Source organism: Delphinapterus leucas, chromosome 10, assembly GCF_059928025.1.
Source record: "Delphinapterus leucas isolate spDelLeu-1000000601 "Yukka" chromosome 10, BTC_Dleu_Yukka2, whole genome shotgun sequence".
Lineage (NCBI taxonomy): Eukaryota > Metazoa > Chordata > Mammalia > Artiodactyla > Monodontidae > Delphinapterus > Delphinapterus leucas.
In genome coordinates this window covers 44,433,005-44,451,906 of record NC_143138.1, presented here as the reverse complement: position 1 = coordinate 44,451,906, position 18,902 = coordinate 44,433,005, and the positions used below count along the sequence as shown (strand labels likewise).

Sequence of the window (18,902 nt, the reverse complement as noted above, 5' to 3'; positions counted from 1 at the left end):
TCCGGGTGGCCCAGTTGCCGGCGGCGCTGCCCCTCCCCGTCCGCCGCGTCTCCGGCGGGGCCGCGCCCGGGGGCTGCGCACGGGTGGGGGCGGGGGCGCCCGGGGAGGGCGGGGTGGGCTACCCGCGGCCAAGTCCGTGCCAGGTCGCGGTCTGCTGAGTCATGGCCAGCGCTGCCCGCAGCCCGGGCTCACTCGCGTAGCGCGGCGGACGCGAGTGCGCAGCCATTGGGCCGGGCGCGGGGCCGCAAGCGTCGGGCATGACGCGCTGAGCTGCGCTCGCCCGTGCCCGCAGCTCAGCGTGCGCCCCGCGCGGGTGCTTGTGCCGCCGCCCTCCAGCCCCGCCGGCAGCCGCCGCCGCTTCGCCCCGCACCATGATTGCCGCCGCTTTCCTCGTCTTGCTGAGACCCTACAGCATCCAATGTGCCCTTTTCCTCTTGTTGCTTCTGCTGGGCACCATCGCCACCATCATCTTCTTCTGCTGCTGGCACCGCAGGCTCCAGAAGGCGAGGCATCCGATGAAATCGGTCTTTTCGGGTCGTTCAAGGAGCCGAGGTAACACACCCCGCGACGGGCTTACTCGGGCCGGAAGGAACCTTTAAGCCGATTTGAAGAGGGAAGCGCGCTCTCTGGCTTCCGCGCTGCTCCCTCTACCCTATCCGCGACCGCTCCCCTAGCCCAGTGCGTTTCCTTGTTTAGCGTCCCTGTCCCCCTCCTCGGGTCGGCCGGATTGGGGTGACCGCGGGAAGCAGAGCGCCGGGAGGTGGGGGGAACGCACCAGATGCCTGGTGTCAGTGTGCTTAAGCCCTGGGGATGACTTGAGCGGAGTCCGGGCTGCGGCAGCCTCGTCCACCCCCACCCTCCGGCCGGCGCTGGACCATGGGGCATGGAGAGTTCGGGGCTCCCCAACTCCCCCAGAACTTTCCCTGAAACTTCTCGCGGAGAAATCACCTAGAGACCGATGGCCTAGTAAACAGCCCTCCCAGCAGGCTGTCCCCACTGCGTTAGAGGCGTCCGGAACGCGCCTCCCCGACCCTCGTCTCTCGGGTAAGTCGTCCGTGACTCGGCAGGTGAAGAACAAGGAGTTAATTGACGTCTCGTTTTTCTTCTTTTTTCCCGCAGATGCTGTTTTGAGATCACATCACTTTCGTTCCGAGGTAATTTATTTAGCGCGCACGCTCAAGGTCAGAAGAAGTTCTCTTTGCTGGGTACCAATATTAATCATATGGGTGTTCAGAAGCCAGTAGGGCGTTGAATGGCGAGCATGCTACCCCCAAGCCGAAAGGGACGTGTTTCCTTTTAAGTGACTCCCCAGCATGAGTGCCTAGTGAACGGTATTGGCAGATCTCTTGTGTCCTGGAGCCGCTGTGCTGGAAGGGGTGAGACAGCCCTTAAAAGCGGCCAGACCTTAGGAACTGAGCCTCGGGATGGATCTCAGTTTCCTTGACAATCTATAAATCGCCCGAAGCTTTCTGGGTGCAGGCAGCTGGCCGCGGCTGTTCACTTGGGTATCTAACCTCAGCTGGGAGCTTTTAGGGAGCTGGTGCAGAGCTGTTTGATCCATGTGCATTTCCCTTTAGACTTTAAAGTTTATATTCCTATTCACCCAGAAAGAGCTCCATGTTTTACTGGGGATGTCTGATGATTTTTGCAGAGCGATGGTGGTAGTGATCTGGCTTTACTAACAAAATGTGGACCATCCCTCCATAAACAGGTGACCTGGCCTCGCAGCAATTCAGTGGAACTGTTGTAGGACTAGTTCCGCTGGAGATAGACCAAAATGAGAAACACAAGCTCTCCCTGACCCAGCATTTCTTGATGAATTTCCAGGCCAACCCGCCGCTTAATGCGAGATGATTGTCCCTCTTTTCCCACGAGTTTCACACAGCCAGGAGGGTGCTGGTAGCAATGCTTGATGCCCTTTGCTCATTTTAGCAAAGACTTCATAGTTAGAAACGCTCCATTGACTTGCCATTTACCTGAGAAGTTATTTTACATTTCATTTCACTAGTTAATCCAATGTTTTATTCCACCCTAGATGTTTGATTGGACTCTGGTTGCTTGAAAGCTTTTACTGCATTACTATAACATCGTTATAATGTGGCACAATGAATAATTCTACATGGAACCCCAGTGGGTGAGAACTATTAACTCAATTTAGGACTGTAAAGAGAATAAAATAACCAGTCAGATAATCAGAGGTTCCATTGCTGCCTTTACACTAACTAGCTGTGTGGTGCTGGGAAACTCTCTCAACTTCTCAGCCCTTCAACTATAAAATCGGGCCAATAGTACCTTATAGGGCTGTAGGGGGAGGGCAGGTTTACCAGTAATCATGTTAACAAAACCCCACTTAGTTCATAGTAGCTATTCAGTACTGGATAGGTATCATTACATTTTGTAAAATTGAATTAAAAATGTGTAAAAATAAAAGATCTGTCCAGAAATCTTAAAGTCTTTATTAGATTAATTAATTCAAAGTTATGTGAAACAACATAAGCTGTGCCTGTTATGAACCAACACTTTTTGAATACCTGATTAATTTAATAGAATAACCCATTTAGAGGTGACAAAAAATAAATCACAGTCAGGGTGCGAACACCAAAATTTAGGATTTTCATTTTAAAAGGAGATCACCAGTCCAGTATGTGTAAATGATAGAACCAGAATAAGAATCCTGTTATGGGTTGTTAGATTAGTCATCAAGTGTTTCAACTAAAGCATAGGCAGAAAAAATGAGATAGGTCTACGTTTTGTTTAGTTATCTGTCAGTTAAGCATTTGTCCTGAGCTTGCATTTGGTTAGGAAAGCTGGGAGTGATTGTTTAATGCCATAGCTCATTTCACAAGATTCCTGGTACAGGTTGACATCCTGTGTGTGCTTCGTATTTGCCTTGTCTGCTGGGCTGGGAACATCTTGACGGCATGGACCAAGTCTCTCTTGTTTAGGGCTATATCCCCACTGCCTGGTGTATAATGGGCTCTTAATAAGTATTTATCAAATGAGTGAAAAATTCCCTGTGAGTGCCAGTTCTTGTAACTGGGCAAATACAACTCAGAATTGGGCCAAAAAGAAAAATGCATCTTCTCAGGACGTTGCTCAGAATTCAGCATTTGCTGAATCCCAACTCTTATTTTATGTTTCTAGACTTTAAAACATTGCCCTGGAGTTTGTGTTAAAAAATGTAAATCACTAATTATAACAAAATGTATTTGGTTAGATTTTTTTTTCTCAGAAAGTTCAATGCAGTATTAGCTTCATTTGTTGATAGGCCCCCCCATGTTCCTTTTCATACCAAGTCCCTGTGTTAAACTACTCAAAGAATGTCATTTTATAAGTAAAAATCGTGAGACTGTTCCATGAGAATGTCATATTTCATCATTGTTTCATGTTCGCCACAAATAAGACATTTTCCTCTACGGAAAACAGAGGGGATGTTTTTTCCTTCTCCGTTTCTACCAAAATGCCATTTCCAGCAGGATTTTCTCCTTGAGAAATACCTATGAAGTTTTTGGATTCTAGCGTGTTAGAAAATTAGAACTTGTGTCACATAATGGCTATTCTTGTTGCTTTGTAGCAGTAGCTGCTGCAAAATAAGTATCAAAGAAAATGTTTTGATTTTCCTACAAGTTATAGTCCTGTCGAGTATTCTATTCCTCATCCCAATCTCAGTCAGTAGATAATTCACTCTCAGTATTTCCGTAGCTGTCAAATGAGGAAAATGGGTTTAGGATCTGCGGACTTCTTTTGAAATGTGAAAGAGCTTTGGGAAAGCCCTGGAACACATGAGGAAGTTCAGTTAGCTCTTGGCTGCTTTACTTGGCGGAGGATATTGCTTCTGCTTTCCACACGTCCAGGAAAGTCCAATTGGAGAGGAAATTTCAGGATGTTTCTTCCCAGGTAGGGAGAGAAATACTTCTCCACGGGGGAAACCATGGCATCAGGACTCAGTGTGCTTTGGGGAAGTTCTGCAGCAGGAAAAAAAGCCACGTATCTCTTGTGAGGGGCTGCAGCTTTTCCCCCCTCACTAAGTGGATAATAAACACCTTGCTTCAACTCAGTTTCTTCCTCATGAAGCTAGAAATAAATGATTCAGAGATTTATGAGATGTTTGGGAACCATAACCACCAACAGCCCCTTTTTATTTTCATATACTTGCAAACTCATCTCTACTGGCTTAAGAGTTCTCTAAATTTTAATAATAGCACATGAGAATGTAAAATTATTAATCTACTCAGCAAGGGCTCAATCTCCAATTCTCTGACAGATAAAAGGCCCAGTTAGATAGCTAGAAATATGTGCTTTGTATATGAAAATAAAATACTTGTACCATATATATAGTAATAAACAATACCTATAGTGATGAGAGGTGATTTCACATTGAGATGGGATGCAGTCTGGAAACCAAGTGTTCATTCTGGGTCTCTAAGAAGGATACTTTTCCTGGGGACTTAATAATGTTTGATGCTGTGACTTTACACAATGCTTAACTGTTTCCCTAGATGCCTGTGGTGAAGATCAGACAGTGACAGTCCTGATTTTAAGGAAATCTCGGAAAGTGATATGGGTAATTGAGGTACCATTAGATTACAAGAAAGAACCTTGTGAGCCCTTCAGTAGAGTGAAGACAATTACCTATAATGCCCTTGGAGAATACCCAGCATGAACAGTGGTACATGATCCCTATTCATCAGCTCGGTGGAATAAGGGCAGCCTTGTTTGATATCAGTAGAGGCAGGAGGGTGTTTTGTGTCCATCAGGATTGAGTAAATATCTTCACTTCCTGTTTAAGGGAAAGGAACCAAAAGAGTTAACTCTAGTTAACTCAAGCGAGATAAGGACTCAGTAAGACAGGAACCCCCAGCTACATTTTATCTGCTGTGTAGTGTTTAACTGTGTCACTCACAGCTCAAAGAATCATATGCCCAAAATTCTCAATGAAAGAGAGAGGCTAAGTGGAGTGAATTTTTAGTGGCGATTTCTTACAAAGCTGAATGGGCAAATCCTTTGGGGTTTTCCAGTAATTTTCCACGTTATCGTAGATGAAAGGATGGTCCACACTGACCCTCTTGGCCTCATCATGTTTCCAGAGAATCCCTGCACCAAACCATGGAAAAATGGTCAGTGGAATACCCATAGTTCACAGCTTGTTGTGGAATTTGCATCTTTCATTAAGGGTTACTCAGTGGATTAGAGAAACTGATAGTTTATTATTTAGCTCTCTTTTACAATTAGGTTATCTTTATAAATAAATTCTTTGCCTAGAGTTAAATTCTAGGTCTAAGTTAGTTTATGCTAATTAAATCGTCTTAAGTTGAATTCCACACATGATACAGGGTTCATTTTGTTTCACACAATTATTTTAAAAACAAACATTTACTTTTTCATCCTTTATGAGGTACGATATTAGAGGATAGGAATAAGAATGGGTCTGAGGTGTAGTCCCTGCCTTGACAATGACTTCCAGGTCACTCCCAATATCAGTGCTGAAATTTTATACTTACTGGTTTCTTCTGCTCCAGTAACTGAACTGACATCCAACTATGAATCACGAATCTGATGGGAGCATCAGAGGCCAAGCTGTGCAAGTAAAGCCAGTACATTTGTGAAAAAGACAAATTCACCCCATTCACCAAAGTCACTACCACCATATAATTTACCCTTACTTCAGCTACGTGGCAACAAAGCAGAATGCTAAAAGCAAAAGAAGAAGAAGAAGAAAGAAAAAAACCCACTTTTTTTTTTCATGCATCCAAACCTTTTAAATCCAGTCTAGATGAAAGTGGAAACAAAAGCTTTTTCGGAGAAGTCTGAAATCTTTGTCTAACCTCAAGGGTTAGGAATGACTCTTTTTGAGACTGCAGTTACAACATAGAAACAGGCTAATAACAAGTATTGGTTTAATGAAAGGATTACAGGAGTAAGAGTTCAAAGTCCTGGCTTTGGGTTCCAGCTCTGCCACTAACAAACTGTGCCATCTTGGTCTAGTCTTTTAGGGTCTCTGAGATTCAGACTTCCTGTTTTCACTGGTAACATGAAGATGATCTCTGAATCTCCTTCAGAGTAAACAGGCCCTGTTTCTGCTATGTGCAAAAAAGCATCCTGCTAAAAAAAGGCATCATGTAAAGCGTGATTCCTTCTAGGAACTGAAGGCAGGTAAAGATAAAGATATAATTAGCATAAACACAAAGTAACAAATTATGTATAGAAAAGGAATGGTTGGAATACTTCTGATGACATGATTGCTTCTGGCTGGGGTGATCAGAGAAGCCTTCCAGGAGGAGGTGATATTTCTGCTGCAGCATGCAGGCTGAGTAGTACCTGGCTAGACAGACAGGGGCTCCGAGCAAACCCCCAGGCCAGCAGAACCGCTTAAGAATAGGCAACGATTAAGGAAACACACCTGTTTTCAGAGCTCAGAACACGCCAATATGATTAGAAGAAAGGGGTCTTGAGATCACATCAAGATGGAAATATAAGTAGGTGCCAGCTATAATAAAAAGTAATTTTTGTGTACCACTTGACAGCTGACACAGGCTTTGACAGAACATTATTTTATTTGAATGCCTTAGGAGGGCACCTGCTGTGAGCCCTCTCAAGAGAAGGAAAGACTTCTGATTTCTTTTCTAGTAACTACGGCCAAACAGCCTGATCACTCTTTTTTCTCTGTTACGGAGAGTGGAGAGTTGTGGCCTCAGCTGCGGAGGCCTGGGACCATGATTGGCTGGGGGCCTTTCTGGTCACGCCGAAGCTGTACTCTTGCAGGGCATTGCATGTTTCAGGTCTAGTGCTCAAGCATCACTGGGTTATATTTGACTGCAGACACCATATGTCCAGGGGTTTGTGACAGCCTGCTCCTGTGGTCATTACAACTCCTAATGCAAAGCATAATAAATTTGCAGGCAATTTATTATGTACAAGGCTATGTAATATATTACAGTTTTTAAAAGTATTTGAAATGTGTCTCTGCTTTTAAACTTCTTCCTTGAAGAAAATCCCTCTCCCATAATAATCTGAATGTCTATTTCCTCCTCAAATCCTCAAGCCTAGCCCTTCGCCCTCAGCCAGTGACTTTTGTCTCCTAACTCACAGAGAACAACTTCTTGCCCCTACAAACTAAGTGGCATCTTAATCTTCCCTCCCAGCCCAAAGAAAACTTCATCTGTCCTCCCTATGGGTATTTTATGCTTACGCCATGAATTCCTTGTCTTCCTGTCTCTTGGGGGCTGTTCTGTGAGTCGTCCCCTCCTTTCTCTTCTGATGCTCCCTCTCTCCTGGCCCCTGTTTCTAACACATAAACATCATAGGTGCGTCCTTTTGAAAACAACGTAAACCTCCCTATACCACCAGCTCTTCTCTTAAGAAAAGTTCTCTGAAATCTGCCACCTCCTATTCCTCGCCTCTCATTTACTCCTCAATTTAGTAAAACCTGGCTTCTGCTGCTACGACTTGAAACCACTCACCCTTAGCTCAACATTGAGTTCTAAATTGTTACATCACATATTTCCATCTTAGGTTTAATCGACTTATCTTGCATTGGACTTTGTTGGCCACTGATCCCTTCTTGAAACTCTCCCCCACCCCCAACCTTTTTTCTCTGGCCACGGCTCCCTCTGTTCCTGCACTGGACCCTCTTCCTACTTAGATGTTGACATTCCCAACGTATTCCCTCGCTCATAATTTTTCAAATAGCTTTATTGAGATATAATTCACATACTATACAGTTCACCCATTAAAAATGTACCATTCAATGATTTTTAGTGTGTTTACAACGTTGTGCAGCCATCACACAATTTAAGGAGATGATGCAACAATGCAGTCATGCATTGTTGGTCAGCTTCTGGCTGACTCACAGTTTGCCTCTACATGGTCTGTCCTCTTCCATCAAGCCAACCCAGGTTGGTTCACATGCAGTTAGATTCAGGTTCCAATAGCAGCAAGACTGGAAGTGCACTAGGCCTCTTGAGGTCTAGGCTCTCAGCTCATAGACGGCCTCTGCTCACACATTGTTTTTGGGAGTGGGGGAAATAGAGGGCTGATGGGAGAAGTTAAATAGTGTTGTGGCCACTTTTGCAATTTTGTAGCTAATCTTTTGATTTATGTCTAGTTTGCTGCTGTCTACTATCTCTAAAACACTCATTTTAAGCTTTTTCTGTCGTTTTCCCTGGGTAGTCTTTTCTAATACCTTCGCTTACATCTGTATAAAAATTACTTCCACCTGAAATTTTTAAGCCTAACCATTTCAACAATTTTGGGGGCTATACTTTCCAGTTTTAGAATATTTTCCATCACCCCAGAAAGATTTCTCATGCCTGTTTTCCACTGATCCCTGTTCCTACCCCTAACCTGCAAAACCATGCATCTGCTTTTGGTATCTGTGGATTTGCCTTTTCTGGACATTGTATGTAAGTGGAATCATATAATAGGTAGTCTTTTGCATCTCTGGCTTCTTTCACGCATGTTAGTGTTTTCTAGGTTCATCCATGTTGTAGCATGTATCAATAGTTAGTTCATTTTTATTGCTAAATAGTACTTTATTCTATGACTATACCACACTTCATTTATCCATTCACCAGTTGATGGACATTGGATTTCCCCCCAATTTTTAGCTATTATAAATAATGGTGCTGTGAATATTTGCTTGAAATCTTTTTGTGGACATATGTTTCTATTTATCTTGGGCAGATACCTAAGAGTAGAATTCCTAGCTTGTATGGTAAGTATGTGTTTAATTTTTTGAGGAAATTGTCAAACTGTTTTCCAAAGTGGCTGTTCGGTGTAACATTCTCAACAGCAGGGTATGAGGGTTCCAGTTTCTCCACATCCTTGACAATACTTGTTATTGTCTTTTTGATCATAGCTCTTCTAGTGGGTCTGAAGTGGTATCGCTTTAGTTTTCATTTGCATTTCCCTAATGACTAATGATTTCGAGCATTTTTTTCGTGTGCTTGTTAGCAGTTCAGAGATCTTCCTTAGTGAAATGTTCAAATCTTTGCCCATTTTTATTTTATTTTATTTTATTTTTTACTTTATTGAAATACTGAGTTTCGAGTTCCATCTTTAAAAACGAAATGGGCATTTTGGACAATACATTCGTTACAGAAACGAAATAAAATGGAAAGTTCTAGCAAACTAAATCATCTTCTTAAAGAAATTTCCTCCACTGCAGGAAATCTTGAATAGTCTCCTGGCCAGTCATCTGGAGCAATTCTTCACAAAATTGATGATTTTAATTTAAAATTTAAGTATTCAAATTCTTTATATATACCTCTTAAGATTTTCTATTTTTTCTTGAGTCAGTTTGATAATTTGTGTCTTTCTAGAAATTTGTTCATTTTATCTGAATTGTCTAATTTGTTGGCCTAATAGTGTTCTCTTTTGCTCCTTTTAATTTCTGTAGGGTTGGTATTACTTTTGTTGGTTCCTTTTGTGTTCATCCAGCCAGAAAGTTGGGGTTTGCTCTCCTGTTCATTGCACACTTCTGTGACTATGCTTGTGTCCAGGGCCAGGTGGCAGGAAGAGAGGGAAAGAATACAATGGGAGTTTGTCCTAGTTTCTTGGGATCAGAAAGGAAGGTTTCCTTCCTAAGAGTTTTATTTTCTCCTCCTTTGGGATTTCTAATGTCACTGCTCGTGGGATTGCTTGAAAGCTGAGGCTTAAGAGAACTCAGAGAAGAAAAAGATGGGGGATTTCTGCACTCTGAGTCTTAAGAATTCTCTTCTTCACTCCTCAAGCCAGAATGAGGGGACTTTTCCTGGAGCTGTCTCTGCCCCAGCTCAGTACCTAGCTCTGGGTTTCAGGCTGCGCTGCTTGCTTGCATTCAGTCTGGGGGATACTGGAGAGCAAACATGGCAAACTCATCACTGGTTTGGTGGTACTTCGAATTCTGGCCTTTTTACTTCAAGCCTCTCGCTACTCTTTGCTTTTCAGGATCCTCAGAAGCTACTCAGTGCATTCTGTCCAGGTGTACAGCCATGCTCAGTGGGAGGCATGTGCTTGTTCTAATTTATTGTAACCAGAACCAGTCTGTTTAAAAATATTTATTTATTTATTTATTTATTTTTGGCTGCACTGGGTGTTATGGCACACGGGATCTTTGTTGAGGCATGTGGGATCTTTTTTAGCTGTGGCATGTGGGCTCATAGTTGCGGCATGTGGGATGTAGTTCCCCGACCAGGGATCGAACCTGGGCCCCCTGCATTGGGAGTGCGGAGTCTTACCCACTGGACCACCAGGGAAGTCCCAGAACCAGTCCATTTTTAATTAGTCTATCCACCCTCCACCTTAAGCCCATTGCTTTCCTTCTTTTATTATTTAGTTTTTGGAAAATCTCATAGCATTTTGCCATCTAGTTAAGATGAGGTTGGCAGAAATGTGTATTGCTACATATAAGTCATGCAGAACTGAAGAGTCTCCCTATTTCATTATTATGCAGAATTTTTAGGAATCTAACTTCAATACATTGTCATTTGAAAAAAATTTCTTTTCTTTTTGTTCAGTCTTGTCATTCTCCAGATTTTCTGGATTTTCCACTAATTCTTGAAAACCAAATAGATTGCAATACCTGCAGATTTTATTTACAAAGAGAATAGAACTCTCACATTAAGAAGTAATTTATCAGGGGCTTCCCTGGTGGCGCAGTGGTTAAGAATCCACCTGCCAATGCAGGGGACACGGGTTCAAGCCCTGGTCTGGGAAGATCCCACATGCCACGGAGCAACTAAGTCCATGCACCGCAACTACTGAGCCTGTGCTCTTGAGCCCACGTGCCACAACTACTGAAGCCTGTGTGCCTGGTGCCTGTGCTCTGCAACAAGAGAAACCACTGCAATGAGAAGCCCATGCACGGCAACGAAGAGCAGCCCTCACTCGCCGCAACTAGAGAAAGCCCACGTGCAACGAGGAAGACCCAATGCAGCCAAAAATAAATAAATAAATTTATATTAAAAAAAAGAAGTAATTTAGCAATAGACTGTTAGGTTTCAATAACTAACTGACCAGCTCTGGAGAATCAAATCCCTGACCTGACCCAGCCTGTAGTGGCTGCAGCGAGGAGGCAGCAGGCCTCTGCGAGCATTCCCAGCAGATCTAGATTGTAACTCTCTTGTTTTGAAAGCTGCTGTAGGGCGTCCTGAAGGAATTACAGATATATTTGGGAAGATTTGGTGAGATGGTCCAACTTTTTTTTTTTTAAGTGAGTAGTCACAAATAGAAACTTAAAATTTTTAAAAATAAAATAATAATAATGAGGTCTAATTAATTTCTACTGTTCTGAAGTCCTTCTACAGGATCTTAACTCTTGGTGGGCATTCTGAGAATCGCGTGAAAGCTCTGGTCCACATCTCCAGAAAAATTAGAGCTACATAGACGTATACTTTCTCACATACTTTCAGGTGCCTTCAGGGGCCCTCTTCATGCTCATCTGTGGATCCTGGAGCAGAGGCAGACCCCAGTTAAGAACTCCTGCAGTGAACTGACCAGATATCCTGCCTAGTTAGGGTCGCCCTGGGCAGTGCCTTGGCAGGGCAGATTGAGCTCAGGTGTGAGATGTGGTAGAAAACCTCCTGTAAGTTACCCGTGATACTTGGAGAAATAGTAATTTACAAAGTTGTCCCCAGTCTACAACTTGAAATGCCAGCTCAGATCTTTTTCCTGCAGCCAGGAGGTAGGAGGTACCCTTCAGGCTGATGCGATTGCTCCAAGTTTGTTTGTTTGTTTGAACTGAAGAAGTGTGTGTTCAGGAATATATGGGGCTACAGAAGCTCCCTGGGGAGATGTTTCTCAGCCCCCCTTCATCATGCTGCAGTGATAGGGCCGCGTGAGAGGTGTAGTGGGGAGGGTCCTGATCACACAGAGAGGTGGTAGGGAGGGTCCTGACTTAGGCATTGAAAGACCTGCGGTCAAGCCTGTTCCTTAGCTCACCTTGAGGGTAAGTCAATTATTATTGCTGAGATTCCCTTTCTCTTTGGGTAAACTAGAAATAGCAATGCCTGTTCTTTTTTTTTTTTTTTTTTTTTTTTTACAATTTTATTTGTTTATTTATTTCGGGCCATGCCTTGTAGCATGTGGGATCTTAGTTCCCCAACCAGGGATCAAATCCGTACCCCCTGCATTGGAAGCGTGGAGTCTTAACCACTGGACCACCAGGGAAGTCCCTCTGTCTTTTATCAGGACCTGTGAGAATCAGTGACAGTAATATATGTGATTTTTAAAATCCCTAAGCCACTCAAATGGAAAGATAAAGGGATGCATAGCATAATAGCTATGACAGAATGGCACCTTCATTCACCATGCATTTATTCACCACATTAGATGATAGTAAATACCTGTCATCTAATACCACAGGACATATTTAATTTCCCTGTGCTCCGGTTGGGAAAATGGCCCTTCTATCTCTCAAATACTTTTTAGAATCTCTTCATTGTATATAGAAGAGAGAATAAAAGGAAGTTTGGTGATACAGAATGAGAAAGTCAAATGATTTGTATGACATTTAGGTTGGAAAGATCAGTAATTGAGTAGTTTATATTAGTTTTCTTTAACATCTTTATTGGAGTATAATTGCTCTACAATGGTGTGTTAGTTTCCGCTTTATAACAAAGTGAATCAGTTATACATATACATATGTTCCCATATCTCTACCCTCTTGCGTCTCCCTCCCACCCACCCTCCCTATCCCACTCCTATATTAGTTTGTAAAATGATAGTCAAGGGGAGCAGGATGCTTTTAGGCTCTTCTGAAAATAGTGAGATCTCACCCTGCTCTACATCCTGTGCTGGAGATGACCTACTTATGGGGAATGATAATAGCTGCCATTTTCTGAGAGTGTGCCTGTCTTTATAGATGTTCTATCTCATTTAATCAGCCCTTGCCCAGTGACTCCCAAAGCTGAAATCCCAGCCCTGGCTCTTTTACCTGCAGAGCCCATGCTCATAGCTACCGAGAAACAGGAAAGTGGGGCTGAATTACAATGAGCTGAACTGGCATTTGCCCTTCCTAAGCTTCATAGGGATCAGTGTTAATTCACAGCCTTTAACCTTGAAAACTGAGAATAACTTTTGAGCTTGCTCTTCAGGACTTAGAGATAGTGGTAATTGCCATCTGAAAGCAGGGTGGGGACTCAGATAGAAGCAAGTTTTCTTTTTTTATTAAAATTAATTAATTAAATTTTGGCTGCGTTGGGTCTTCATTGCTGCGTGTGGGCTTCTCATTGTGGTGGCTTCTCTTGTTGTGGAGCACGGGCTGTAGGTGCGCGGGCTTCGGTAGTTGCAGTACACAGGCTCAGTAGTTGCGGCTCGCGGGCTCTAGAACGCAGGCTCAGTAGTTGTGGCTCACGGGCTTAGTTGCTCTGTGGCATGTGGGATCTTCCTGGACCAGGGCTCGAACACATGTCCCCTGCATTGGAACGTGGATTCTTAACCACTGTGCCACCAGGGAAGTCCCGGAAGCAAGTTTTAACTTAAAGAAGTAAGGTTCTCTGAGCTCCACTTGTTAATTTTTGAAATCCTCAAAGAAATGAATTTCCATTATTTAATCTATTTTCTGAGAGCTTTTTTCCCAACATATTGGAATTTACATTTCTGAGTTATAAGATACAGAGCAATAAGATTATAACAACATGCAAATACAGTGCATTTTCTCCATTATTGTTAGAAAGAAAATGTGCTGGTGTTTCCACAGATGCAGTCAGTGTATTTGTTAGGCTGAATTCCCCCTCATTCTGGGTCTGCTGGTTACATTACCGACGTGGCAGAACAGAAGAAAGCAAAGGCTGAATTTTAAGTAACATTCCTAGTTGTTTAGACTCTCTTAAAAATATTCGGAATACCTAGCTATATGTCTGAGTCATTTGCTGTACTGGGTGGGAGGTAAAATTGGGAAATTTTGGCTGGCTACTGCTATGTTACAATTTCTCTAGAAACCTCAAGAAAATAATGGACTCAAGAATGCCTTGAGCTTTTCTCTGAGATACTATGGCAACGGGCCTTTTAATTAAAGCTGAAGTAGTGTGTGTGGCTTAGGAAAACAGAGAGATGCTGCCAACTGATAGGGAGAGTGTACAAGAATAATCCACACAACTAAAAAAAAATTCATCTTAAATCTGTTTAGTAATTCTTTGTTCTCCATATTGTTCAAAGAAATGGTAGGAAACTTTTTTACTGGATATCAGTATTTGACTTTGGAAATGTTATATATATATATATTTAAGAGAATATAGTTTCCTGATCATGTTTTTTAAGATTATTGTTCAAATGAATTTATATTTCCTGAGTACACGTTAACTGACAGATGGAAGGCCAGCCCAGAGGGCAGCCAACCTAGGGTGGTCACAGAATGGATGCTATTTCCATTTTGATAATGGAGGTTGTTTACATGCCCCAGTGGAATGCACTGGTGGGTTGAATATCAGCAAATTAGTAAACTGTTCCCCTCTTGAGCTGAACCGTTGACAGCCTACATGCTAGAATTTATAAACTCAGAGCATACCAAACAGTAATTTAAAAAACAGAAACTAAATGGAAAAGCAAGAGTTGCCATTTTTCTCAGATCAAAATCTGTGTTGTGCTAACATGCCCCCCTGCCCCAGTGATGGAAAGATTTTATCACCCTCTTTGCCAGAAAGAATTTGAGTTTATGCCTATTGTTTTGGTGCTTCCACTCACTCTTCAGAATGTACCTGTTTGGAAGATGAATTGTGTAGTCACCTGATAAGGGCAGTAGCTGGAGAGGGGAGGGGCATCTGATGAAATACAATGTCGTGGTGACAAACATAAAGCTGGGGACAGGGAAGGAACCGGCTCTTACAATAGTCTGTTATCTGGTCTCCTTGCCTCTGGTTCCAGTCCGCCTCTTGCTATACTGTTGGCAGAATTAGTTACCTGTAGTCAGATCTGACTTCCCACACTGTCTGCCTGCGAGATTAGTAATTTTTTTGCAGCCTCAGCTCCAACCACCTCCAACGGGTGCATACCCTAAACTCAGACAAGGCTCAGCTGCCTCATGTCACTGTCCTGTATTTTCATACTGTTGCCAGTGCTGGAATTCTACTCTTTTTTGTGTGTGTGTGTGGTAATTCCTACTCCTACTTCAGAAGGAGGATTAAACATTGCCTCTTTCCTCCGTTTATCTCACAATCCTCCTTTAATCCCCCTGAACATCTCCCTCCAGGACCAGATGAGGACCCCAGGTTTGGGGACTGACACATCTGTCTTCTCAAAGCAGGTACTGTGTACTTTTCATCTTGTTTCTCCATAGCCTTGTGTGGCATTTGGCGTGTGATGGGTCCTTACTCACTGTGTGTTGAATATTTGATGTTCGGTAAATGTTTGATGAAACGATGAATGGGATTAAGTGGGTAAAATAGTTGGAGTCACTAGGGCACATGTGAGAAAACACAGAGTATTTGAAATTTGGTTCTGCTGTTTTCCCTTCTCTTTCTCAGCCTCCTTCTCCTCTGGGTACCACTGCTCTCAGGCTGTTTTTTGGTTTCCCAGAGCACTTTTCTCCGCATCTAATAGGCTTGCCCTACCCCAAGTGCCCCTGATCTCCTGCAACACCCTTTCCTCCCCAGACTTCTACCTTCAACTCCAGTCAGAATGCCATTTCCGTACGGAAGAATGCAGCTAGACATAATTAGAGGATAATCACGTCAACCTAATTCATTCCACGTTATAAAAGACTGACAGGGAGGCCCCAGGAAGTGTCTGAAATTTGGGTTTAACAATACACGGGGTTGCTTGTCTGTTCAAATTTCTGACTGAGTATATTACCTTCCCTTTCATGCAGTATATTAATGCCCTTTCTACACAGGTTTTTATGCCAGGATTTTGGATTATGTTACTCAGTCATGACAAAGGAATATTTTGAGAGCTGCCTTGCCTGTGACCCATTTCAGTAAAATTACTGCCTTTGTTCAGCAGCATTTGTCAATAATTTGAATACTTTTTTGCATCTTTTTTTTTTACATGAATGACTGAACATTGGAAAAATGACTGCTGATGCTGGTGTTGGGATATTAAATCTCATACAGCTGATGCACTTTGGACAGAGATGTACAAAATCATCAGGTGAGGCAAGAGAGTCAATTCTTAGCCTCAAATGTCTGCTCATGGAATTGAAGGCCATCTACAGTCTTTTATTACATAGGAAAAAAAAGCCAAAGCAAGGGACCTGTCTGGAATTCTGGAACTCTGTCCTTGAAGGTTGTGTGTAAAGGGGGAGCTATTACTAAGGATTTTTTATCTTATATTTTACTTTCTGGGCCTCCAACCTAAATATCTCTTGTGTGACTTCCTCACATTTCATTTCTTCTGTGCTTTCACAAACACATTTTGTACAGAGGAGGGGCTGCCTGTAAAAGGTAAGGAAGATGTGCCCGGGTTTCCTTTAAGCTGCCCCCTCTTGGATGTTATTTACTCTTGGTTTAAACCCTTCTCTAACAGCTGGAATCTCGCCAATACCTTTGCTACAACTAATTTAGTAGATCCCAAGGTCAGGGCCCTGTAAGCCAGGCAGTGGCATATGCCCTGGGTTGGGTACTGGCACCCACAAGAGGAGGCCAGAGGCTCTGCAAACCATCACCACTTTCCTTACCTGTTTTCCTTATCCATCTGGGAACCACCAGAGCCTAGAGGACAGCTTACTCTGGACCATTGGCTCTGAAGGGCTCAGTCTAACCAGAAGAGTGAACCCAGCTGACTGAGAGAGGCCTTCCATCAGAAACCTTGGAATAAAATGAAGTTGAATAAGACCTGCCCCTACCTTTGAAGAGCTCTCTTTTTCTTCTTCTTTTTTTTTTTAATCTCACAGTGATGTGTAAGCCGATGAGAAATTTGTCATTCATTGAAGTTAGTGTGAATGCTTCCTTTCTTCTCTTCTTTGGCTGTACCTGTATTTCCCCAAGTTTCTGTGTCTTGGGTGCAGAGTCAGGGTGTAAACTGGGATTATTGTGTGTGTGTTTTTTCTGACTCTACATGTAAGATTTTCATAATGGGATTGGGGGAGTGGAGAAAGGTAACAGGAAAAACTTTTTGTGTGCTGGTGTCTCTTCCCTGTGGGATTAAAGATTTAGTTTGGTAGCATTTGCTGTTACTGTTTATTTTAATTTTTGCATAGGTATTCAAATATTCAATAGTCAAAAATTAGAATATATAAAAATATATCAGTGAGAATTCTTTATCCCATTCTTGTTCCTCACTTTTTAGGAAATTTAGATAACCACTCTTCTTAGTTTCTTGTGAATCTTCTCATTATTGATTTTTCTATATATGAGGAAGTAGAAATTCATTTTTTTTTTCTCTTATGTGAATAGTAACTGTGTATGCTATTTGCATCTTGTTTTACTCAATGCACCTAGCTGAACTTTCCATTAGGAGTATTCTATTTCTTTTTATGGCAACATAGTATTCCATTAGATGCAAGCATATAAGGCAATTAACCATCCTCCTGTTACTGACACTTGGGAATTTTCTAATCTTTCGTTGTTATAAACAATGCTTAAATGTAAAACCTTAGTCATTTCACATGTGTGCAAATATTATCTGTAGGATGAACTCTCAGAAGGAGAATTATGGGGTCAAAAGTTAATATATTTCCCTTTTGATAAATGTTACCATATGGCCCTCCATAATGGTCTGTTTTAATTATTGAGGCTTCATAACATGTTGTAGTCCTCTCTTATTAAAATACACTTTTGCTTTGCTATTCTTTTGAATGATTTCTTTCTTGCAGGTTTTCTAATTCTAAGGAAAAATACAGTATTTTTATTTGAGGCCACATTAAATGGGAATTTTGCTAAAGGAGAATGGAATCTTTATCATTTTGAGTTTTCCTATCTAAAAACTGGTATCCTTTTCTATTAGTTCAGTTCTTCTTTTGTGGAGGAGTGTTTTTCATGTAGTTCTTTCACATTTTTGCTTAAGAGTATTTCTAGTATTTTATCTTTTTGGTTGTGGTTAAAAGTGAGTCTTTCTTTTCCATTATATCTTCTATTTGTAGTTCTGTACAAACTGTTGGTTTCATTATCTTAATCTTGTAATCTTCTAACGTACTTCATTATTTCATGGTTTGTAGTACTTCTCCGTGGAGTCCCTTTAGGTTTTCCAGGTATAAAACACATCGTCTGAGACTAGAGATTATTGTACATCCTCCTTTCCAACTTTCACATTTCTTATTCATTTCACTTGTATGTTTGCATTGGCTAGGACATCCCACAAAATGTTAAGTAATAGTAATAAGAGTAGGTATCCTTTTCCTTTCCTGACTTTATAAGAATGTTCCTGGAGTTTCCCTGTGAAGCTTTTGGGTTGAGATAAATACATTTTATCACGCTTCAGAAGTGTCCCTCTGTGCTGGTTTACCCTTGGCCTCCTGGCTTCACCTCGCCCTTGTATACTGTACTCCGGTGTGGAGCTGGGGCTCTGTAGGCCACATTTTCCAGATGCCTGTGATAGCTGCTTCCTGATGGGATCTGTCATTAGGAGGGAGGAACACTTCCTGTCTCCTCTGCTCCTGGCAGAGGTGCCCAGTAGAGGGTCTCAGCACAGCCTCCAGCTTTTTCTCTAGACTTTGAGAACCAGGCTCACCTCTGCTCATAGGTACAGCAGCCAGGCTGTGTCCCTCCCTGGAGGTGTGAGCCCTCCTCTGAGCCCCTGAGGGGCTGACGGCACCTGAGCAGTGGGCTCTTCTCACAGGTCCGAGCCCCAGCTTTGTGGGGCCTCTCCTCTGAGCCCCGACATTCTTGTAACCTGATTGCTTCCCCTCCCTCCAGCTCAATGGGTGTTAACGGCTTCCTGCATTTGTTATCGCTAGGTTAACATTCTACCGTTCCAGTCCTCTAGCACCTGTTTCACCAATTCCCTTTATTTAATCCCCTCTTTTGAAATACTTTCTGCTTTCCTGAAAG

At 42.5% G+C, this 18,902-nt stretch overlaps 1 protein-coding gene across 12 annotated transcripts in view; it reads left to right on the top strand.

The window, feature by feature from the left end:
* Window positions 1–246: 246 nt before the first annotated feature.
* DST (dystonin) overlaps window positions 247–18,902 on the top strand; it is a 497,316-nt gene continuing 478,660 nt past the window's right edge. For all 12 annotated transcript variants that reach the window (XM_022581520.3, XM_022581525.3, XM_089918929.1 and 9 more), the window contains exons 1-2: window positions 247–552; window positions 1,120–1,154. In XM_022581520.3, the coding sequence (XP_022437228.3) occupies window positions 372–552; window positions 1,120–1,154 (216 nt within the window). In that variant the 5' untranslated portion in view covers window positions 247–371. The remainder of the gene's footprint in view (window positions 553–1,119; window positions 1,155–18,902) is intronic.